Source organism: Eubalaena glacialis, chromosome 15 (assembly GCF_028564815.1).
Source record: "Eubalaena glacialis isolate mEubGla1 chromosome 15, mEubGla1.1.hap2.+ XY, whole genome shotgun sequence".
Classification (NCBI taxonomy): domain Eukaryota; kingdom Metazoa; phylum Chordata; class Mammalia; order Artiodactyla; family Balaenidae; genus Eubalaena; species Eubalaena glacialis.
The window spans coordinates 17137212-17162640 of NC_083730.1; the positions used below are offsets into that span (position 1 = coordinate 17137212).

The window sequence follows — 25429 nt, forward strand, 5'->3', positions numbered from 1 at the left end:
TCTGGAGAATCATCTCTATTCCCTCCTTTATTGCTTTCTTACCTGGTCCTTTGTGCCTCTTGGTCTTATTTTCCTCGCTTCCTTTTCCTTCTTCCCACGCAAGTTATAGTACCTTCAGGATAACTGGTTTGTCCAGCAGAGGGATCATGGCCTGGATAAATCAGGAAATCACAATTACTTGGGATTTTCTAGCAGCCCATGGTGCTGCTTTATACCCCTTGTAAGCTCTCCACTGAGGCCAAACCTCCAAGAACTAATCAAGAAGAGGCATGAAGGGAATGACGTGGGCAATGTGAAACTCATGCAAAAGTCATTTTCTCTTCATGCCTCCCTCAGCTTTAATTGAAGAGACCTAAGCCTAATTAATGGTGATGAGGATGAGGGTGTCTCCAAGGGTGGACCAAGGACAATTTGTAGCAGAACTTATCTGGGAACTTGAGAAGTAAATTCTTAGGCCCTTGACTCAGATTCTGATTCAAGAATTTTGAATGGAGTTCCCTGATAATTCTTCTGCGTGCTTCTTGAGAACCAGCGATAACCTGGTCTTAGCACTGCCTCATCCTTTCTTTTTTTTTTAATTAAGTTATATTTGACCTACAACACTGTGTAAGTTGAAGGTGTACAATATATTGATTTGATACGTTTATATTGCAATATGACTGCCATAGTAGCGTTAGCTAATACCTCTTTCACATCACGTAATTATCATTTTAGCACTTTTACATTCTTATAGAGTACGTGTGGCATAAAGTTTCTGCTTTACAAAGTCCCTTCACATTGATTTTTTTTTTTTTTCATTTGAACCTCAGAATAACTTTGTGAAATAGACAGGAGCAGGTACTGTTTCCCCTGGAAAGTTGCCCTAAATTTTAGTCTCCCCAGGCTGTTGGTCAGGGCAAATCCAGAGATTAGCTTTGGGTCAGGCTTGGCCAACCTCGGCCACCCCTGAATGTCTTCTACTTGGGAACCCAAAGAAACAAGGTATTAATAAAATTGGAATCAGTCTATGATTTCTGAAAATGAGGCCTGTGTGAGGAGGCACCCAACGACTGAGGGCTTATGAGCGCATGAGCTCAGGAGACAAAGAGGTCCCTCCAGGAAGGAAGAGAGAGGATAAGGAAGACCGTGTCCCATAGCTGTAAGCGTCTAACACTGACCCTCCTGGCTTAGATATTTGTGCATCTTTTACATGCACCAGTCAGTAAAGATCTGAGCATCATCTCTAAGTCTGAGCCAGACCCTCAGCTCCTGCCTTCTGAAAATGGTTGGCTTCTGAGCTGGATAATACATAGAGTGAGATCAGCAGTGTTACAATTACAATGAGGTCAAATGAGATAAATAAGAGTGCAAATATAAAGCAAGTATAACAAGTTTTTATTGGGACTGCAGAGCCTGGATAAGGGTCTTAATGGTAAAGGTCAACAGAGCAGGTCAGGCTCCAGGCTCCGTGTGGCTCCAGTCAAGAAAGGGAGGAGCCACAGAGCACCGTCCCTCGTGGAGCAGGGAGGGAGAGCAGGCTTGGTGTGATCCAGGATTCCGTTTCTTCCCTGCTGGGCCAAAGCCAAACACCTGGCGGGTCTTGGTCAGGATGGCATGTGGACATTGGTTTCCAGCCAGAGGGGTTCATGGCTGTGATTTAGGCTTTATAATCATGTTAATTAAAGAGGAAATGGCACTATGCTTCATACACATAGTCCTAGTATGGTATCATCTTTACAGCCTCCTGGCAAGAACCATGCCTTCTTAGCATGGTCTTAAAAAGAGTTACTGCTTATACTATTCCACTACAGGAGTTAGAGTACTTTAGTTATTTGTGTATAATACCTTACTCCAGAAAGTAATGCTTTTTCAAACTCCCATCACATAGAATGACTTAAAATAAAAGGAGAGAAGAAGAAACTAGAATATAAAACGTTTCTGCATTTGTCTGAGTAATTCATAGCATTTTCGATTTGGGGTAAGTTCGTGAAGAGTCTTAAGGGAAAATGCTGAGCATCTCAGCCAGTTGCCTCTGACCACAAACCCCTTCCTAGGGGGACCACAGATCTTGAGTGTGCAGGAAAACCATGGTCATTTTCTGTGTGTGCCATGAGGCAAGAAATGTAGGCATGCAAACTTACCTGTATCTTCTCTTCATTCTAGTGGTACCCAAAATGACGCTGCTATTTATCAAATCTCTGCTAAAAACTGTTTTGGGATGATCTGCTGCTCTGCAGTGAAGATCCATTGAAGTGGATCTTCAATCCACGGAAGTGGAGTGTCCGTCAGAGAATCAACAGCTCTCTCTTAACCCGAAAGATGACAGGAACACAGTTTGCAAACATGAGACATATGAGCAGGAAAGCACACATCGAATTGATGAGAAAGAGCATCCTATAAGGGAGAAGAAAGTATTGCCTCGGGTCCTCCCGCATCAGCTGACTCCCCCTCCTCCAAATTCAATGGTGCATGCTCACTCCAGCTATTGGCTGATAATGACCTTGGTACATCCAGTTCTGAAAATCCCTTGGATGTTAAAGACATGAGGCAAACTGAAGAGGCTTGTGATCCCGATAACAGAGAGGACATTGCAGAGGGGTTGCTTTATTCTAATTCAAGTAATATTCCCGATAAACAAGATGTCTGTGGCCACAGGACAGTGCATTCCAAACTATCGAGGTTAATGGATGGTGCCTTAGACACTAATGGCCCTAATGAAGAAGTCTTAAACTCTAGTCATCAAAATCCCAAAGTACAGAAATACATCAGCTTTAGCCTACCGCTGATGGAGGCAGCCTCTTCCCCAGGTGACAGGGCCACGAGCAACAAGCCAGTCAGCCACCCGGCTTCCAGCATAGACTTTGACAGTGATTATGAACTTTGCTCAGAGATAACCCTAACCTACACCGAGGAGTTTTCAGACGATGACCTGGAGTATCTGGAATGTTCTGACGTTATGACAGATCACTCTAACGCAATTTGGCAAAGGGACCTGCAGGGGACTGAGCGTGTTTTTTTATTAGAAAGCGATGACGAAGAGATGGAATTCAGTGAGTGTTGCCTGGGTGGGTGTGAGCATTTCCTCAGTGAAATGGGTTGTGAGCCTCTGGTGTCGGATGACACCGGGCCTATGGATGCCACTGCTGGCCTCTGTGGTTATCACTCACCATCCCAAGAAGTGGAGGTAAGGGGCAGCCTAGCCTCCATGCACAGTGCCGCATCCCCGCAAACAGGGATGACCCTGCCTGTGGGACCTCACCAGGATGGAACGTCTGTGGTGACAGACCAGGGGAGATATAAGCCACCCACTGCTCCTGAGGCTGCTGAAGTTGGTTATCCAGGAATTCAAGGGGAAACCAGAGACGGCCACCAGGCAGGAAAGGAATTTGCCAGTGACAATCTGCTAAACATGGATAAAGCAGTAACAGAGAGAGAGGGGAAGCACTTACCTGGTGAGTTAGGAAAATCAGGGATGAGCCAGTGTTTGGAGACTGTGGCTGAGAAAAGAGTAGGGGGGAAAGACTTATTGAGCCGGAGGGGCTCAGAGAAACCTGCCAGGGTGAGGCGACCAGGGATTAAGGGAAAAGCCAAGAAGCTGAACCCCAACCTGGAAGAAAGGGCAACAGAAGCCTCCCTGAATCGCCTGTATCCCAGAGGACCTGTTAAGCACCCATTAACCCCAAGTGACAAAAGAGAGAGTTCCCATGCCAAAGCAGAAGCGACTGATTTGAATTCCCAGTTCCATGCAGGAGGCTGTGCTATTCCAACCCAAGCAGAGCAAGGAGCAAAAATCCTGCAGACTCCACCAGGCTCACTCTCCAAAGAAGGGAACTTGGACTTGCAGGGAGAAGGGGTGTGGGTTAAAAACGTACTTGAAACAAGCAGTGTTCCAGACTGGGGTGATCATCCTCAGGTAAGACTCCTCTTTTAAAAAATTATAAGCTAAAATGTATTTGTGCGTGTGCACGTGTGTGTGTCCCCCTTCCCTTCACATTCACAATTGCTGTTCCACAATGTACATCAAAATAGTTCTTCCAGTACCATCAGGGTACTTGTGAATGACAGGGGCTGCTGCTGGGAAGGAAATCTGGTTTTGAAAAAAGGCCCAGATAAACCCTAAGCCATCCTAATTATAGCAAAAGACAGATAGAAGTAAGAGGCACTAATAGGATTCTGGACAGCTGGAAAAAGAAATCTGATATTTTGTCTACTGCATGTGTTTTACCAGGCAATGTCACTATTTAGAAAGTTTTTAAGCAAATGTTTTGGGTGTAGCTTGTAAAAAAAAAACAAAACAAAACATTCTTTTTAGTAATGTTTCGGGGCACTTTGAAAACTGGTAAGTGCTGGCTTTTATCAGAATTCATAGTATGAATGAAAGATTTCTGTGTGTCTAAATGATTTGCAGAATTCACTTGATGCTGGAGAAAGTAGATAAAGTAGATTTTGCTGTGCTCAAAAATCAAAGTAGATTTTTGAATGAATGTCTGTTTTATTTTATTTTTCTTAGACCACAAAGTATTAAAGAGGCTAAGAAAACACAGCAGGAAGCAAAAAAAAAAGTTTTACTCTATTACTGATTTGAGGGTGTATTTGAAAAAGATGCAATTGAATTAATGGGAATAATTAATGTACAAATATGTTATGCTTGATATATGAATTTATTATATTTATAATTTTAAAGGGTTCCAAATGGGCTTTGAACTGATGCTATGCTATGACCAAGATTTGATTTTTGTAAATAAATACCTAAGAAAAGTTATTTATCAATTATTTTTACTCAGCCTCTGTTCTCCCTTCTCCCAACTTTGTGGTTGGGACCTAGTATTGTTTTTATAGAAGACTAGATATACTCCAAAGAAAATTAAGTATTCCCAAATGCATTCAAAGTTATTGAACTCCCTTTGTGAAAAAGTAAAAATTTAATATATTGATTTCTAAAGACCCAGTCCTAAAATAGCCTAAAAATCTAAAAATCTCCAGATCCGAGGTAGTTTTTTCCTGAGCAAATTGTTCTGTTCCACTGGCCAAATTAGCCATATAAAGGTCACGTTTATACTTTACTTCTTCGCAGGAGTGCCAGCTTTATCCGTTTTGGTTGTTTAACACACCAATGACCACAGATTCATGCCCAAGAGGAGTTTATGGAGGCGGTTTGGCCAAAAAGTAATACAAAATTAAGTTATAATGTAAATTTTTCCATGTCAGTAAACATAGCATTTCCCTTTCTACTCATAAAATGCTCTTCCTGACTCAGCTAAGTGCCTTTTCACAGTCGTTTATCCATGTTGAGCGTTTCACTGGGCAAATTACTTCAATTATTAAAGGTTGTGTGTGGAGCAGGGGGAAGGGGGGAGCAAAGTGGCCCAAAAAAAGTAAGTGAAGGAGAGGGGGCTATTGACAATGTTAGTTTTAGACCCATCACTGTGGGAGGCAATGCCTAGCTCCCTCAGCTGCCAAAAGTTGAGAGGCGCTCAAGGAAGGAGCCCCCTTTGTCATCCTGAATTCTGAGATGGAGAGCCCTGGGGACCAGGAAGCTCACTTGTGTCCTGGCAACGCAGTGAAATAGAACGGGCGGTCCCTGGGACACTCTTGTCTCTGCCAAACTTCTAATGGGACTCTTGCTCACACAGTCACACATTCATGGAGGCACACCCACCTCGCCAGCTATCAGCTCAAGGTCCCATCTGTGGTTTCACACATGACCAAGGCAATTATCTCAGGAGACTGAACATGAATTTTTAGAAAGCTTGCATTCTGCAGGTAGAGGGGCCATTTCTCACTCTGCTGTTCTCAGTAGCAGAGCCGACCTCTCACTCAAGGGACAATGTGAGTAGAAGCTATATATTAAATAGTTCTGTGTAGCCCCAAGTTAGAAATAGGATCTCTGTACCTGTGGCATTTATTGACCCTTAACTAAAGCAGGAACATTTTGCCACAGGTATAGTGGCGTAGTGAGTGTGGATTTCTTTTACGCATGCAAAAAGTTACTCTCTAACTGTAGGAGATGTCTGTATTTCTTACACATGTACACAGCATAGCCACATTTACAGCAAATGGCTAAATATCATTGCAAATGTGACACCAAAGCATTAGGGGGTCTTTGGGAACTAAATCAAATTTTTTATAATATTGCTCAAAAAAAAAAAAAAAAAAGCCCAAGATTGGTGAATCTTTCCATAACTAAGTCAAAAGACATTTAAAATATTTATTCTCAGACATCTGAGGCTCGTGGCAACTTAAAATTTGAAATGGTTAAAAATCCTTGGTTGAAGGTAATATTAATAAATTTGCCCTCTCCTGACTCTTGCCTGATTCACTTACCTTGAAGGTGACTAGCAGTAGAAACAGTGACCAGCATCTTATCTTTTAGTATTTTCTCTTCATCTGTGTATTGCTTTTAGCATTCTGAGAAAAATTCCATATCTCTAATTCTACGTTACAAGAACAAGGCAAACGTGTAGACTAAACTGAATCCAGGAGTCCTTATTTGCTGTCTTCCTTTCCCACTCTAACAAGGCAAAGCCATCTTGTTCTGATTTGTCTTGAAATAGTACTTACCCAGTCTAAGACTGGAAAGCCCCCAGTTGCTCTACATTTATGGAAGATTCCTAAATTAATCCCAGTTTGGGAGTGGAAAACAGAAAAGGTACCCCAGGCTAACTTGAATCATCTTCAAGGGTCACACTGCCAATCCTTCACCTTGGTTCTGATCTTGCTTTCTTGATCCAACTCAGAGGCAGGGCCGGCCAGTCTGCCCCTCTTAAGTTTCCCTGTAGCCACACTGGGGTAAGATCATCCTCACTCTTAAATCAGAAGTACTGTGTCTGTCCTTCTGCATAGCTGCCCAGCTTCACCCCAGAGAGATTTGCATTGCTCTTTGGGATCATGGGAACTCAAGTGTACAGTATGGAAATGTATTCTTAGGTTCTGATAGTTAAGAATCTTCCTGACCAGGAATCAGCACTAAGCATAAAGGGTGAGCTCCATGATGGTAGTGAGTTTGGTCACTGTTTTGTTCACTGAAATGTCCCAAGTCCTTGGAATAGTACTGGTCACATAATAGGCACTCAATAATTGAATGAGTAAATAGCCATATGGTACTAGATAACTAGATTGAGTCCTCTCCCTTTTTTTCTTAATGAGTCTGGCTAAAGGTTTGTCAATTTTGTTTATCTTCTCAAAGAACCAGCTTTTAGTTTCACTAATCTTTGCTATTGTTTTCTTCATCTCTATTTCATTTATTTCTGCTCTGATCTTTATGATTTCTTTCCTTATACTAACTTTAGGTTTTGTTCATTCTTCTTTCTCTAGTTGCTTTAGGTGTAAGGCTAGGTTGTTTATTTGAGATTTTTGTTTCCTGAGGTAAGATTGTATTGCTATAAACTTCCCTCTTAGAACTGCTTTTGCTGTGAATTCCAGGTATAGTCATGTATGATTCTAATAATCATTGGTCTCAACTACTTTATGGCCTTCATTGTCATAAGTACATTCCTTGTTTCCCGTCACATACCACCTTTCCACTAGGAAATTGCTACCTATTGCTCTTCTGGCCCTGGGGATGGATTGGTTTATGCTAAACTGTCCAGACTTTGCATTCGGCTTCTCTTGTGAATGCTGGTGATTCAGATACAAGCTTGGCCTTGTCGGTGCCGTATCAGCTCTCACAAATTGCTAACTAGATCCAGGAAGATCTTACCACATCCCCCTAGCATTCAAGACCTTCCACAATATTGCTTCTATTTACCTCTGAGAGGCAAAGCAGACATACACACTGGCTACCTTATCTGGAAAAGAAGGACTTTTCTCAGACAGAATGTGTTTTTTCCATCTTCTGGCCTGGAACGCCCTCACTCGGCTTGTTGCTAGCTCAGCTCACCTAGTCCTTCAAGGCCAAGGTGCAGGTCCTTCAAATTGTACTACCCCTGAAGCACTTTCCTCATCCCTAACTGTGATTCCTCCTTCCAGAGAAAAAGCATTCTTGTCCTCATTCTTTGTATAGAGTGGTGAGCTCTGGACCTGAGTTTGGTTCCTGGCCTACTGCTTTCTGAGTCTGTGCCCTGGGAAAAACTACTTAAGCTCTCCCAGCGCCAGTTTCCTCATCTAAAACAAAATAATAATAATAATAACAACCACCAGCACCTCACAGAGTGTTGTATGGATTAAAGCCTTGCATTAAATGCTCAGCACAGCACCTATTATGCAGTTAACATTTAATAAGTATTTTCATTTTTTAATTTATTATTTACCTTCTTAATCCATATGTCCTTTCTCCCCATAGCAGCCTCCTCTTGGCTGGCTACAAGAGGTTTTAATACCTTTTTTTAATTGAAATTTTTAATGAGATATTGTACATGCACATATAGTTGTAAGAAATGAGACAGAGAGAGCGCTGTACACTGTGCCCAGCTTCCCCCGATGGTAACATTTGGCAAAACTATAGCATAATTTTCACAACCAAGCCATTGACATTGATACCATCTGTTGATCTTATTCAGATTTTCCCAGTTTTACTTGTACTTCTGTGTGTGTGTGTGTGTGTATGTATGTGTGTGTAGAAAGATCTATAGAAATGTGTCACTTGTGTAGGCTCATGTGATAAATGCGGTAGGAAAGTTCATCTAAGTGCAGCCGAGTAGCTAGTCAGGCAGTGTAATAACACGGTATATGGCAGCTTGAAATGTGCATGGCCACCCAGTGACAGGCAGGGCACAGAGTAGGTCTCCAGTAAAATTCTTTTAAAGCATAGGAGAATGTAAGCCGATAATCTAAACCTTCTTGCAATATAGTTTTCATATCTGGGACAGAACAATCTGAGATTCGAATTCATCTGCATAGTAAAATGCATCACCCCAAATAACAGCTGTTAGCACTGACTCAGGAAGGCGGATAAGCCAGCTTTCTGCTGACGATGGGAAGGGCCGAAGTTTATAATCACTCAGCTCTCAGAACGTGGCAGTCACGCCCCTTGTCAGCACTACTCCACGGCTGACCCAGGGAGTAACACAAACATCTGCTTTGTTTTTAATCACAAAGCCCACTGTGCCACTTCTGCCTAAACCCATTACCATCCTGGACCTGCGTGATCACTGCTCACTGCAGGCGTTGTAGTCAGCCGGTGTTAAATAATCAACGGCCATCATCAAAAAATCTACAAACGATAAATGCTGGAGAGGGTGTGGAGAAAAGGGAACCCTCTTGCACTGTTGGTGGGAATGTAAATTGATACAGCCACTATGGAGAACAGTAGGGAGGGTCCTTAAAAAACTAAAACTAGAACTACCATATGACCCAGCAATCCCACTACTGGGCATATACCCTGAGAAAACCATAATTCAAAAAGAGTCATGTACCACAATGTTCATTGCAGCTCTATTTACAATAGCCAGGACATGGAAGCAACCTAAGTGTCCATCGACAGATGAATAGATAAAGATGTGGCACATATATACAATGGAATATTACTCAGCTATAAAAAGAAACGAAATTGAGTTATTTGTAGTGACGTGGATGGACCTAGAGTCTGTCATACAGAGTGAAGTAAGTCAGAAAGAGAAAAACAAATACCGTATGCTAACACATATATATGGAATCTAAAAAAAAAAAAAAAAGGTCATGAAGAACCTAGGGGCAGGATGGGAATAAAGACGCAGACCTACTAGAGAATGGACTTGAGGACACGGGGAGGGGGAAGGGTAAGCTGGGACAAAGTGAAAGCGTGCCATGGACGTACATACACTACCAAATGTAAAACCAAAAGCTAGTGGGAAGCAGCCGCATAGCACAGGGAGATCAGCTGGTGCTTTGTGACCACCTAGAGGGGTGGGATAGGGAGGGTGGGAGGGAGGGAGATGCAAGAGGGAAGAGATATGGGGATATATGTATATGTATAGCTGATTCACTTTGTTATACAGCAGAAACTAACACACCATTGTAAAGCAATTATACTCCAATAAAGATGTTAAAAAAAAAAAAATCAACGGAAGCTCGTTAGTACCTACAGCCTTGCTACTCACCTTGTGGTCTGCAGACCAGCTTGGCAAAATGCAGAATCTCAAGCCCCACCCCAGTCTTGCTGAATCAGAATTTGCAATTTTAGCCCAATTCTTAGGAGATTTGTATGCACACTAAAGTTCCAGAAGTCCTGGTCTGCAAGAAGAGATCTTTCCCACTGAGACCCTAAGGCAATGGTCTCAACTCTGCTGTACCTGGGATCACCTTGGACCTTAAACCATTCTGATGCCTGAGTACCGCCCCCGTCCCTCACTCCCCTTACAAGATTCTGATGTAATTTGTCTGCAGTGTGGCTTGGGCACTGAGGGTTTTAAAAGCTCCCAAATGATTCTCTGAACCTGTAAGATTGAGAATCTTAGCTGTGCTTTAGAACCATCCCTGGTTTTCAAAATATAGAGGTGCCCAAGCCCCACCCCCAGATGTCCTGATTTTGGTGGTTCTAAGGCCCTCAGGGAGTGGAATGCAAGTGTCACCCTGGGGGTTCCAGGTCCCACACCGGCAGAGCAGGGCCACCTTTCCTGAGAGGTTGTACCCCTCATGAAAGCGCTCCCTCAAGGATTCTGGAGCCCCTTGCGCCTGATTTCCTGCAATCTTAGCCAAGGAACAAAGTGCCAGGTTATTCAATACTACTTTTCAAATCGAGGCAGTGGGCATTCTCCACAGATAAGTTGTTTCTGCTCTGGTGCAGTGTATGCATTCCTGCAACACCTCACATTCTGCAAAATCACAGCTAAAATATTAGGCCTTCTGGGGAAAATAGTATTCCCTGCAGGTTACTTCATAAACAGGCCATTTAAAAACTAGAGACAAAAGCAAAAAATGAATGCAAGAAGTTCCCTTGGACCACCCAGGGAGGCGGCTCAGGTTGGCTGACGGCCGCCACGGCAGAGATTAAATATACACAAGGTCACTGAGTGGAAGTGCTGGCAGCCCTTTAGTCAGAGCAGCTGGAGGCTGAGACGCGAAAACAGAAATGGGTCTCTGTGGAGCCGTCTGTGAAGCTGGGCCTGGGAGGTGCCACCTGCCTTCAAATGACCCAGGCCTGGAGTGTGCCTCTGAAGAGGGAGGAGCACTGGGGCAGGCTTCTTTTTTTTTTTTAATTTTATTTATTTATTAATTGAAGTCTAGTTGATTTACAATGTTGCATTAATTTCTGCTGTACGGCAAAGTGACTCAGTTATACATATATCTATATATTTTTATTCAGATTCTTTCCCATTATAGTTCTTACAAGAGATTGAATATAGTTCCCTGTGCTATACAGTAGGACCTTGCTGTTTATCCATTCTATGTGTAATAGTTGGCATCTCCCAACCCCAGTTCCTCAGTCCATCCCTCCCCCACCCCCCAGGCTTCATTTTTAATTTTGTTAAAATACGACTAAAAAGGGTCCCTGCTGCCAATGCAAAAGCTGAGTTAAAGGCTATTCCCTTTCCTGCTCAAGATTCTATAGTTTACTCCAGCTATTCTGGGGCCCTTAGCCTAGGAAAAATTGCCCACGAACCAATGCAGCATCTACGTTATACTGATGTCATTCCCTAGTAACTGATTTCATTGGGCTACCTCATTACAGAACACGTGTTATAGAGTCCCCCTGTGCTACGGGGGACAAAGGCCTCCTGCTCAGGGGCTCCAAGTCCTCAGGGCACTGCCTCCAAGTGGGGGCCGGGATGACTTGCACTGGAATCACCTGCTAAGGTGCTTGTTTAAAGATACAGATCTCTGAATTTTACCCAAGACTTGTTGTATCTGCACCTTTAATTAGCTCTCTAAGTGATTCTACTGAGCAGAATTTAAGCCCTGGGCTTAACTAGAATGAGACCTAGTGTGAATACTACAACTTGAGGCGTTCCTGTAAAGAATCACAGAATTTTGGAACCAACAGGAAGTTTAGGGCTTGTCAAGTGTAACCCCTTTGCCCTAAGAGGAAAAAACCTCATGACTTGGACTTTTCTCTGCTTTCTAGTTGGCTTGCTATAAATGCAGCTTGGGCTTCACCTGTCCAGCCACTGAAATAAATACAGATCTTGATTTATTGTAACTAATCCAAAACAGGTGTGCCATCTACAGCTGAGTTTTATTTTGAGGAGTAGGGCCGGGACAAGAATTTGGGTGGCAGCAGGAGAGGCTGGTGAGAGAAGGGTCCTTTGGCTGTGAGGATGGGCTTTAGTCCCTGTAGCAAATCTCTCATCACTGCCTTGGGTGGGAGCTGAGTGCCAGAGACATGCCTCATTGGTCTTTTTTTTTTGCTATGACTGAAAGTGAACTTGCTTCACTGAAATGGGACTGAAAAAATATTGGGTTAACCAACCATCTATCAATATGAATGCTAAAGCTATGATAATCAGAACAGTGCGGTAGTAGCCCCAAACAGATAAATAGATAAACCAAAGTGAGTTGAGAGAACAGAATCAGACCTAAGAATATACTGGAATTTGGTTTAAGATAGAAATAGCCAAGTTTTAGGGAAGAAGCAAAATCTTCAAAGTTGAGACAACTAGCCATCCGTGTGGGGAAAAAAATAAGACCAATGGACCTCAAATAAACTCCAGATGGATCTTTTTTTAAAAATTAATTAATTTATTTATTTATTTTTGGCTGCATTGGGTCTTTGTTGCTGCATGCGGGCTTTCTTTTGTGGCGAGCGGGGGCTGTTCTTCGTTGCGGTGCGCAGGCTTCTCATTGCGGTGGCTTCTCTTGTTGCGGAGCACAGGCTCTAGGCACGCGGGCTTCAGTAGTTGTGGTGTGAGGGCTTCAGTAGTTGTGGCTCATGGGCTCTAGAGCGCAGGCTCAGTAGTTGTGGCTCACGGGCTTAGTTGCTCCACGGCATGTGGGATCTTCCCGGACCAGAGCTCGAACCCATGTCCCCTGCATTGGCAGGCAGATTCTTAACCACTGCGCTGCCAGGGAAGCCCCAGATGGATCTTTGAGTTAAATATAAAAAACACAAACTATAAACTACTGGAAAAAGTATTGGAAACTATTTTTATGACCTTGAAAGCCACAAGATCTTCTTGGGATGTAAAGAACATCAACAACAACAACAAAGACAAAGAAAAAATGTGACAGTTTTGATTACATCAAATTAAAAATTTTATATAACAACAAATACTGTAAACAAAATTAAATGAAAGTGACACACCAGGAAAAATATGTCAAACGTGTAAGAGACAAAGATTAATTTCCAAGGCATATAAAAAACAAATAGATAAGAAAAGTACCCTTAACAACTGAATTTTTAAAAAGGTAAAAGTAAATAAATATGAAATTCATAGAAGAGAGAATATAAATGGTTATTAAACATATGAGAAGATGTACAGTCTTGTGAGTAATTAGGAAAATATAAATTTAAAAGATGTAACATTTTCACCCATCGGAGAGACAAAAGATTTAAAGGATGATAACATCAAGTTATTGAGATTATGGAGAAATGGGTTCATTGCCAGCAAGAATGTAATTTGGTGGTATCTTTTAACATGAAGAAGGGCAGCAGTGTCACTTTTCGGTATCTACTCTCAAGAAGAGCTTACACACGGGCCCCAGGAGGCCTGTGTACCATAATATGTTTTGCAGAATTTTTGTCTAAGGAAACATTTATGCAGAAACAGCTAAATAAAATGTGGCCTGTTCAGATGATGGGCATCTCAAAACATAATATAAAGAGAAAGGTATAGTGCAGCATGATCCATGGAACATGATACCATTTATGCCCTCCAAACTAACCCAGAATAGTGTATGTTCTTATACATACATATATATATACATAAAATTATTTTTTTTAAGTCTGGAAGGATACACACCAAAGTGATAATGGTGACTAACTCCAGGGAGGGAAATAGGAATATTGCATTCAGAAGGGTGATTAGTAATGTAATATTTTAAAAGGAAACTGTATTCATTTATTACCTGTATTATTGAAAACTAGTGGTTTTTTGAATTTAATTTAATTTTAATTTTTTTTTTTACATCTTTATTGGAGTATAATTGCTTTCAAATGGTGTGTTAGTTTCTGCTGTATAACAAAGTGAATCAGCTATATGTATACATATATCCCCATATCCCCTCCCTCTTGAGCCTCCCACCCTCCCTATCCCACCCCTCTAGGTGGTCACAAAGCACCGAGCTGATCTCCCTGTGCTATGCAGCTGCTTCCCCCAGCTATATATTTTACATTTGGTAGTGTATATATGTCAATGCTACTCTCTCTTTGTCCCAGCTTACTCTTCCCCCTCCGCGTGTCCTCAAGTCCATTCTCTACGTCTGTGTCTTTGTTCCTGTCCTGCCCCCAGGTTCATCAGAACCATTTTTTTAAAAAAGTTTTAGATTCCATACATATGTGTTAGCATACAGTATTTGTTTTTCTCTTTCTGACTTACTTCAATCTGTATGACAGACTCTAGGTCCGTCCACCTCACTACAAATAACTCAATTTTGTTTCTTTTTATGGCTGAGTAATATTCCATTGTATATATGTGCCACATCTTTATCCATTCATCTGTCGATGGACACTTAGGTTGCTTCCATGTCCTGGCTATTGTAAATAGTGCGGCAATGAACATTGTGGTACATGTCTCTTTTTGAATTATGGTTTTCTCAGGGTATATGCCCAGTAGTGGGATTGCTGGGTCATATGGTAGTTCTAGTTTTAGTTTTTTAAGGACCCTCCCTACTGTTCTCCATAGTGGCTGTATCAATTTACATTCCCACCAACAGTGCAAGAGGGTTCCCTTTTCTCCACACCCTCTCCAGCATTTATTGTTTGTAGATTTTTTGATGATGGCCATTCTGACCTGTGTGAGGTGATACCTCATTGTGGTTTTGGTTTGCATTTCTCTAATAATTAGTGATGTTGAGCATCTTTTCATGTGCCTCTTGGCCATCTGTGTGTCTTCTTTGGAGAAATGTCTATTTAGGTCTTCTGCCCATTTTTGGATTGGGTTGTTTGTTTTTTTGATATTGAGCTGCATGAGCCGCTTGTATATTTTGGAGATTCATCCTTTGTCAGTTGCTTCACTTGCAAGTATTTTCTCCCATTCTGAGGGTTGTCTTTTGGTCTTGTTTATGGTTTCCTTTGCTGTGCAAAAGCTTTTACGTTTCATTAGGTCCCATTTGTTTTTATTTCCAATACTGTAGGAGGTGGGTCAAAAAGGATCTTTCTGTGATATATGTCATAGAGTAAAACTAGTGTTTTTTTTTGTTTTTGTTTTTTTTAATTTATTTATTATTTATTTATTATTATTTATTTTTGGCTGTGTTGGGTCTTCGTTTCTGTGCGAGGGCTTTCTCTAGTTGTGGCAAGCAGGGGCCGCTCTTCATCGCGATGCGTGGGCCTCTTACTATCGTGGCCCCTCTTGTTGCGGAGCACAGGCTCCAGACGCGCAGGCTCAGTAGTTGTGGCTCACGGGCCTAGTTGCTCTGTGGCATGTGGGATCTTCCCAGACCAGGGCTTGAACCCGTGTCCCCTGCATTGGCAGGCAGATTCTCAACCACTGCACCACCAGGGAAGCCCTAAACTAGTGTTTTGAAAAGGAAAACAGACTGGGGCCTGGGAATCCTCGATTCTAGTCCTGGTTCTGCCAGCGACCAGCTGCACGTCCTTGTGTCATTTCTCCTCCTCTTGAGGCCTCTTTCCTCAGTGTGAACTGAAGGAATTCAACAAGAAGATCTCTGTTTCCCAGGCACTAAAGTCCTGTGAGTCCTTAATTCAAAAAAATACCAAAAAAAAATATCAGCTACCAAAAAAAAATATCAAATAAAATGGAAGGAAATGTGGATCTCAAGGTGAGGAAAGTCTGTCTAAGCATAAAGGGAAAGAAAAATGGATAAATCTGACAATGTTTGAGGTAATTAGGTTTAGATGAGTTCATGAGGGTGGACCCCCCCACAGTGGGATTAGAGACCTTATAAGAAAAAGAGGAGAGACCATGGGGAGGCAGCTGTACTGTATGCACGCCAGAAAGAGAGCTCTCACCAGGAACCAAGTTGGTTCTCCAGATCTATGAGAAATAAAATTCTGGTGTTTATATATATACAATGGAATATTACTCAGCCATAAAAAGAAACGAAATTGAGTTATTTGTAGTGAGGTGGATGGACCTAGAGTCTGTCATACAGAGTGAAGTAAGTCAGAAAGAGAAAAACAAATACCGTACGCTAACACATATATATGGAATCTAAGAAAAAAAAAACAGGTCATAAAGAACCTAGGGGCAGGACAGGAATAAAGACGCAGACCTACTAGAGAATGGACTTGAGGATACGGGGAGGGGGAAGGGTAAGATGGGACAAAGTGAGAGAGTGGCATAGACATATATACACTACCAAATGTAAAATAGATAGCTAGTGGGAAGCAGCCGCATAGCACAGGGAGATCAGCTCAGTGCTTTGTGACCACCTAGAGGGGGGGGATAGGGAGGGTGAGAGGGAGACGCAAGTGGGAGAGGATATGGGGATATATGTATACATATAGCTGACTCACTTTGTTATACAGCAGAAACTAACACATTGTAAAGCAATTATACTCCAATAAAGATGTTAAAAAAAAAAAATTCTGGTGTTTAAGCCACCCAGTCTATGGTATTTTGTTAGAGCAGTCTAAGCTGACTAAGATATAAAGTCACCCTCAGAATTCACAGCCCCAGGTAACCTATTTGGGAGCCATTTGGTGCGCTAATGTCGTAAATTACTAACGATCATCCCCATAGTTTAAAATAGCTTCTATTTGTATCTAATTTATACCAGAGGTTAGTCTATTCACTGGGAAGCTGTGTTCTTATGAATGGTGATATTGATATTTTTGTGTTCATTGCATGGCACATATATGACACTGTAGTAAGGCATTTTTCTGAAACGGAATTGTTACTTACCAAAACTAAGCAATAAGGAATAAGCCATATCAGTCAGTTGTGTAGTTAAAAGATGACATTGACTTGGAGGTACACTTTTAGATCATCATTTCAGCTTCTATACTTGGTCAAAAGTTTGCACTGCCTGTGGGGAGAAACAGAAGTGTCTCCTCATCCACAAAAATAATCACCCTTTATTGAGTGTCTTCATGTTCCTAGTGCTGTATGAATGCCCCGCATTTGCTATTTCCTTCAATCCTTGTAATAAAAGTGTGAGCCGGCCCACAAGACTCAAAGATGTTAATTAACAGGAACACGGCACATTTATTTTAAGTGGGAAAAATGGAATTCAGAATCCCTAAGGCAATCAGGTCAACACACCACAAATTGAAGCTGCTGCTGCTGCTACTGCTGAGGGCCACCGAAGTTTGAGAAAAGAGCCGGGATCATTCAGGAAAAAGAACCCCATTCACTGGCTCTAAAATCCAGATTGTTTATGAAATTATCTAATTGTCCCCAAGGCAGATTTGGATTATGCCTGCCCCCTAGCTCCTCAGTCACCTGGGCTCATCTGCCCCCGGGTCACTCCCTCCGCTTTGTCCTGCAGCTCTTCATGCAGAGCCTCTCCTGTCCATCACCCTGGATTAGATCCACACTATCCTGATTCATCTGCCCTGCTGGACTGTGAATTCCTTATGGTCAGTGGTGAGCCTTACTGAGCACACAGTACCTGCTCGTTAGAAGAGCTCAATGGGGCTTCCCTGGTGGCGCAGTGCTTGAGAATCCGCCTGCCAATGCAGGGGACGTGGGTTCGAGCCCTGGTCTGGGAAGATCCCACATGCCGCGGAGCAACTGGGCCCATGAGCCACAATTACTGAGCCTGCGCGTCTGGAGCCTGTGCTCCGCAACAAGAGAGGCCGCGACAGTGAGAGGCCTGCGCACCGCGATGAAGAGTGGCCCCCACTTGCCACAACTAGAGAAAGCCCTCGCACAGAAACGAAGACCCAACACAGCCATAAATAAATAAATTTAAAAAAAAAAAAAAAAAGAAGAGCTCAATAAATGTTGAATTGAACATTGCCCTGTGATCTGAAAGGCCCATGTACAAAAGGGGATATCAATCCAGCAAGCGTGACAAGCACTCCAGAAACATTGTCAACCAAAATAATAGGAAAAAATTTGAATTGTGATCATTCATTTCAAATGATATGAAGGTATAAATATGGAAAAGTAGTGTTTTAGTTTACTACTAGGGTTGCCATCATAAAATACCACAGACTGAATGGTTTAAACAACAGAAATTTATTTTCTCAAAGTTCTGGAGGCTAGAAGGGCAAGGGCAAGGGGTCAGCAGAGCTGGCTAGTTCTCAGGCCTTTCTCCTTGGCTTGAGGTGGCTGCCTTCTCACTGGGCATTCGTGCGGTCATCTCTCCGTGGGTGCACGTGTCTGCTGTCTGTCTATATCCTAATCTCCTCTTATAATGACACCAGTCATATTGGATTAAGGGCCACCCTAATGACCTTACTTTACCTTATTCACCTCTTTAAAGGCCCTGTTTCCAAATACAGTCACATTCTGAGCTTCAACACATGAATTTGGGGGTGGGGAAATAATTCAGCCTATAACACATAGTTTCTAAATCTATCACTGACCATTTTGGGGCGCAAGTCACTGAGAATTAGGATCTGGAAAGTCAGCATTTTAACTACCTCAAAACTCTGATTGGGAAAATTCCACAATTCTGGAAAAGCAAACATGCCCCAATTTCTTCTCCCTGTGGAATGAGGATGCTGGCCGAGGGACCACCCAGCAGATTGCCCAGGTTCAGTTGACAGTGTGGTAGGCAGAACAATGCCCCCGAAAGATTAGGTCCATGCCCTAGTCCCCAGAACCCGTGGATATGTTACCTTACATGGCAAAAGGGACTTTGCAAGTGTGAATGTTAAAGGTTTTGAGATGGGGGACTACCCTGGATTTCCCAGGGGTCCAAATGTAATCACAGAAGTCCTTCTAAGTGAGAGAGGGAGGGAGAAGAGTCAGAGAGAGATTGGAAGATACTGTGCTGCTGGCTTTGAAGATGGAGGAATGGGGCATGAGGCAAGGAAAGCGGGCAGCCTCTAGAAGCTGGAAAAGGCAAGGGATTTCTTCTCTGGAGCTTCCGGAAGGAATGCAGCCCTGCCAATAACTTGATTTTAGCCCAGTGAGATCCATGTCTGACTTCTGACTTCCAGAACTGTAAGATAATCAATTCGTATCTTTTTAAGTGACTAAGTTTGTGGTAATTAGTTACAGCAGCCATAAAAAACTAATGCAGACAGAAAGGATAATTTTTAAAACAAAGCACCTCAGAGCAAGTCAGGATATTCCTTAGGTTTTTACTTCAGACATCAGAGAAGGAGCCCATTTATGACACAGACTATGCAAATTCTAGTTGTCTTTGGCTTCAAAATCTGACACAGAAGAGAAAACAACAAGAAAAATGGCAATTCTACCCAGAACGAGGCCAGCTTCATTTAAATTAAGTATGTTGGGAATTCCCTGGCAGCCCAGTGGCTAGGACTCAGCACTTCCACTGCAGGGGGCCGGGGTCTGATCCCTGGTCGGGGAACTAGGATCCCACAAGCTGCGCGGCCAAAAAAATAATAACAATAAAAAAATAAATAAATAAATAAAGTATAACATTTTGGAACTCAGGGAGCCTCAGGGAGAAAGGACAGAGTCATGGACTCCACATCTAATCCAGTCTAGAATTAGGATGCCTAGAATGTCTCCATGTCCGCACTGGTGTCCAGAGGAGCTCCTGGCCTGAGAATGCCTGTGAAGTGGCTGGACTCCAGGAGAAAGCGTCCTGGGAAGGTCATGCCCAGAACATACCTTCTGACCGCAGGGCAGTCAGACAGGCTGGGATGGTGCAAAGGAGGCTGGGAAACTCTGAGCAGCCTCTGGTGCAGGGTTTCCCAAACTTGACGCTGCTGACATTTGCGCTGGATAATCCTTTATCATGTGCAGCTGTCCTGTGCATTGTAGGATGTTTAGCAGCGTCTCTGGCCAGTAGCAATCTCTACCTCTCATCTCTACCCCAGCTGGCAACCAAGAATGTCTCCAGGCAGTGCCCAATGTCCCCTGGGGGGTGGGGTGGGGTGCAACATAAATCACCCCATGTTGATTAGCTCTGGTTAAGTTCTGTACCGTTACCAGTGACAGCTGGGAAAGAAGCTGTTATTTCATCTAAATCAGTGCTGTCCAGTGGAAATATCATGCAAGCCACATATGTAATTTTGTGTAAGTATGTTCATAAGCTGTGCCACCATTGCCACTATTTAATTCCAGAATATTTTCATCATCCCCCAAAGAAACCCCATACCCATGAATAGTCACTTCCTATCCTCCTCTCCACCATCCCTTGGCAAACTCCATTTTCTGTCTCTATAGATTCGCCTATTCTGGACATTTCATATACAGGCACACCTTGTTTTATTGTGCGTCACTTTATTGTGCTTTGCAGATACTGGTTTTTATTTTATTTTATTTTTTACAAATTGAAGGTTTGTGGCAACCCTGAATTGAGCAAGTCTATTAGCACGATTTTCCCAACAGCAATTGCTCACTTCATGGTTCTGTGTCACATTTTGGTAATTCTTGCAACATTTCAAAGTTTTTCATTATTACTATATTTGTTATGGTGATCTGTGATCAGGGATCTTTGTTGTTACTACTATGACTCGCTGAAGGCTCAGATGGTAATTAGCATTTTTTAGCAATGAAGTGTTTTGTTTTTTTTAAATTAATTAATTAATTAATTTATTTTTGGCTGCATTGGGTCTTCGTTGCTGCACGCGGGCTTCTCATTGTGGTGGCTTCTCTTGTTGCGGAGCACGGGCTCTAGGCGCACGGGCGTCAGTAGTTGTGGCTCGCTGGCTTCAGTAGTTGTGGCTTACGGGCTCTAGAGCGCAGGCTCAGTAGTTGTGGCGCACGGGCTTAGTTGCTCTGCGGCATGTGGGATCTTCCCGGACCAGGGCTCGAACCCGTGTCCCCTGCATTGGCAGGCGGATTCTTAACCACTGTGCCACCAGGGAAGCCCTGAAGTCTTTTTGAATTTAGTTATGTACATTTTTTTTTTTAGATATAATGTTACCACACACTTAATAGACAACAGTATAGTGTAAACATAACTTTTATGTGCACTGGGAAACCAAAAATTCATGTGACTTGCTTTATTGTGATATTTGCTTTATTGCGGTGGTCTGGAACTGAACCTGCAATATCTCTGAGGTCTGCCTGTAAATGGAATCATACAATAGGTGATTTTTGTCTGCCTTTTTTCAATTAGCATAATATTCTCAAGGCTCATTCATGTTAGAGCATCTATCAATACCTCATTCCGTTTCATGGCTGAATAATATTATGTTATATGGATCTACCATACTTATTTTTGTCCATTCATCGGTTGATAGGCATTTGGGCTGTTTCCACTTTGTAGCTATTATGGATAATGCTGCTATGAACATTCGTGTACACGTTTTTGTGTGAACATATGTTTTCAATTCTCTTGGGTAAATAGCTAGGAGTAGAATTGCTGGGTAACTCTATGTCTAACCTTTGGGGAAATATCATATACTGTTTTTCAAAGAAGCTGCACCATTTTCCATTCCCACCAGCAGTGTATGTGGGTAAGCCAGGTATGTAATTTTAATTTATTTTGGAAGCCACATTGTTAAAAAAGTTCAAAGACACAGGTGAAATAAACTTTAATATTATATTTTAGTAACTCAGTGTAACCAAAATATTATCTCATCATGCAATCCTACAAGTTATTAATGGGATATTTTACTTTTTTTTGGTTATAAGTCTTCAAAATCTGGTGTGTATTTTACACTCAATTTGTATGCTAACTACTTATTGGAAATACATGATCTGTATTGAGATTTCATGAAATTAACAGTTGAAAGAGTAGATTCACATACCCAAATTGTTCTGAACCTACTTAAATTTTTTCCTAACTGAACCACATGTCGTTAAAAATTTTACATGTAAATTAACTAAAGTTAAATAAAAACTTAAATTCAGTTCCTTAGTTGCACCATGCATGCTTCAGGCGCTCACTAGCCACATATGGCTAAAGTCTTCTGGACTGGACAGCCCAGCTCTAAGTTATTTCTGTTGAAATGGTGATTTTTAAAAAGCACACTGCCCCAGGCCACAACCTTGGTTTTCTTTTCTCTTCTACAGCTGATCCAGTGACAAGATGTACTTTTCTCTCTCTTTTTTAAAACATAGAATTTCTTTTTTGGAGCAGTTTTAGGTTCACAGCAAAATTGAGGGGAAGGTATTGAGATTTCCCATTTACCCCCTGCCCTCCCCAACTGTTAACATTCCCCACCCAGAGAGGTACATTTGTTACAACCGATGAACCTACACTGACACATGGTTAACACCCAAAGTCCATAGTTGACTTTAGGGTTCACTCTTGGTGGTGTACATTCAATGGGTTTGGACAAATGTATAATGACATGTAACCACCATCATAGTACGTAATGCTATTTTAAAGGAAAGGGCTGCTTCCTGTATGTCATATACTCCTTGTTGGAACATGTGGCAAACAGCAGTGATTGTCACCCCCTGAGCCCCTCCAGCCTTCCACCCCTCACCCCATGCAGACCTTGTTTCTAATGACAAGCCCTAACTGAGGCAGCCCCCCACTGCCAGGACCTTCGCGTCCCAGTTGGCATCCTGGCAGCCCTGCATCTTGTTGGGCAGGCTCCACTGTGTCTCTTGTATCACTCTGAAAACAACATGCCACCCTGCTCCCAAGCCCGCTATCAGGTTGCTATCAAGCTACAGGACAAAAGAGGACACATTCTAGCCGCATTGGAGGTCACAGGCGATCGGGCTTGGGAAATCGGATGCGGAATAGAAAGCTGGGGAGTGGGAGGGGAAGTGGCTTTTCCCTTAAACGTGTTTTTCTCCTGAATTTTCATCCTGAGAAGCCTAAGAGGCTCCTAGTCTGAAGGGGGAGAAACAGCATCACTGGCTCCCCAGAGGCAGGGATTCTACGGCCCATTCGCTCAAGGATTCCTGGGCTTGCATAGGGCAGTGCTTCTCAAACTGTAACACACATGCACATCACCTGCGGAGCTTGTCTGACAGCAGCTTCTCATTGGGCAGGTCTGGGGAAGGCCTGGGATCATGCATTTCTAACAAACTCCCAGGGATTTCCAGGGACCACACTTAGAGTAGCGAAGGCTGAAGGCTTTCCCCAGAGAGTAGTCAACGTGCCCCGCCCATCCCTTCCACCCTCCTCCTCCACGCTCAGTCGCCCAATCGCTTAGAATAGCTGATGTTTATTGAATGTAAATATGTGCGCGGGGCTGTGCTTTGCTCATTTAATTATCTCAACAATCCAAGGGGATAAATCCTGCTGGTGTCTGGGCTCTGGGTCAGGATGTGGTGCAGCCTGGCTTTGAACAGAGTCGGCCTGACTCCAAGTCCTAATCACGACATTACACAGCTTCCTAATTCCATTTTCGGGCTAAGCCCCTTAACTCTCTTTAGAACTAAAATAAACTCTGATAACGGTGGTTGCCTCTGGGGAAGGGGACTTCGTGAAGGGGTAGGAGGAAGACTTATTTGTCACTCTACACCCTTTCACCGGATAACCGTGTGAATTTTGTGCTGTGTATGTATTACCTGTTCAAATAAATTAGTGATTGGTTTAAAAAATAGATAAAAAACAATAAGCCCATAGCCTTCCTATTCATAGTTAGAACACACACCAGTAACTGGGTCAGTATCAGACCAGTTCTCAAGGGGATCAGATATTTTCCTCCAAATTGGGCACAGAGCATCATGGCTGAGACGGTGAAGGTTCTATCCTTCCCATCCTCTGGGAATACAGAACAAGGCTGGCTTCAACTCTCACCAGATGATAACTGATATAATACTTACCACCTGGTTGGCGAGGACTTTTCCAGAGCTGGTAGACTCTATAGGAACAATTCAATGAGTAGATAATATTGGTAAAAACGGTGCTTTTCAAAGTTATAGGTGAGATTCCGTCCCTTCAGACAACTGGGCATGGGTCTGAATTCCACGGTGCTTATCTTTGTTTTTGTTTTTGTTTTTTTTTAAGTTTTTAATTAATTATTTATTTATTTTTGGCTGTGTTGGGTCTTCGTTTCTGTGCGAGGGCTTTCTCTAGCTGTGGCAAGCGGGGGCCACTCTTCATCACGGTGCGCGGGCCTCTCACTATCGCGGCCTCTCTTGTTGGGGAGCACAGGCTCCAGACGCGCAGGCTCAGTAGTTGTGGCTCACGGGCCTAGTTGCTGCGCGGCATGTGGGATCTTCCCAGACCAGGGCTCGAACCCGTGTCCCCTGCATTGGCAGGCAGATTCTCAAGCACTGCGCCACCAAGGAAGCCCCCCTTATCTTTGTTCTTTTGTGATATCACACATTAACGAAGAGGAAAGAAATCATGATGTTAACCAGAAACTGGCTGTACTCAGCCCTCATGGGTACCCAGATGCGATCCACTAGCCTCACCGCTAGTCCGCTAACCTCAGCTCATTGCTGTGCTCCTGAAAATGTGAACTTTCACGTATATGGTAGAGGAATGCAGGTGAATTACTTTCGAATCCATGTAGTGAGTGAATCTAATTGCTAAAAAGAGCTTACAAGAAGAGGCTCTGACCTAACCAGTTTTTACTCAACATATGAACGTCTAGTGTAATTAGCCATAATGAAGAGTGCCAATAGGAGAGCGTGAATTTGGCTCAGTGGGACATGTTAGGGGAAGGCAAGGTCCAGTTTGGCTGGAAGCTGGTGTATATAGATGAGAATATTAAGAAGATTGGGGCTGGAGCCTCTGGAGGCCTGTATCACTGACCTACAGAGTGGGAAGAGACCCAGCTCCGTGCTGGGCAAATAACTAGAATGTTTCTGCTGTGCTCAAAATAGCTTTGGACACCTGCACCCTCCCCCCACCCCCCAAAAAAACTCCACTAGTCTAAAATTCATTTGCTTCCCACGTATATACAATAACCACATGGTCCTTCCCCTGTCCCTCCACCTCTCTTCACGTCACTAACAGAAGGGGTATAGGCACGTGTGTACAACAAGACCCAGGGGCCTCACAAACAGGTGGCTGGAATCAAGCCCAGCTCGCCATTACTATAGGGAAATTACCGTAACTCTCCCATATGGAGCCACACATATGCAGACTGCGGGAAGTGTTCACCTGAGTCTGTGGAGGTCCTCCTGCCCTGTTCTGCAGGGCTGTGACATCTGTCCATATACTGTCCTGGTGCTGTTGGTCCACTGAGGTCACTGCTGAGAGGTGACCATTACCCTGGGCCATGCAGCCTCAGGTCTCCTGCTCTTTCTGTGCCACACCAGGGGCCTGATGACCCGTCTTGGGAGATCCCACACAGCTATGTCTGCCGGGGCTCTTGCTGCCTCTCTGGCAGGAGCACTGCCCTTCTCTCCTGGAAGCTGGGAGCAGAGACACACCAGGTGCCTCTTTCCTCTCCTTTGCTCCCAGGCCAGCAGATCTCTCTCTCACCAGGGGAAGTCTGTTTCTGCTCAAAATACTCTGT

The 25429-nt window shown here is 43.1% G+C and overlaps 1 protein-coding gene across 1 annotated transcript in view; it reads left to right on the plus strand.

Annotated features, from left to right (window-relative positions):
* Positions 1 to 2197: 2197 nt before the first annotated feature.
* ALPK2 (alpha kinase 2) overlaps positions 2198 to 25429 on the plus strand; it is an 86949-nt gene continuing 63717 nt past the window's right edge. Inside the window, exon 1 of the mRNA XM_061168985.1 lies at positions 2198 to 3892. Coding sequence (XP_061024968.1) covers positions 2522 to 3892 — 1371 coding nt within the window. The 5' untranslated portion in view covers positions 2198 to 2521. The remainder of the gene's footprint in view (positions 3893 to 25429) is intronic.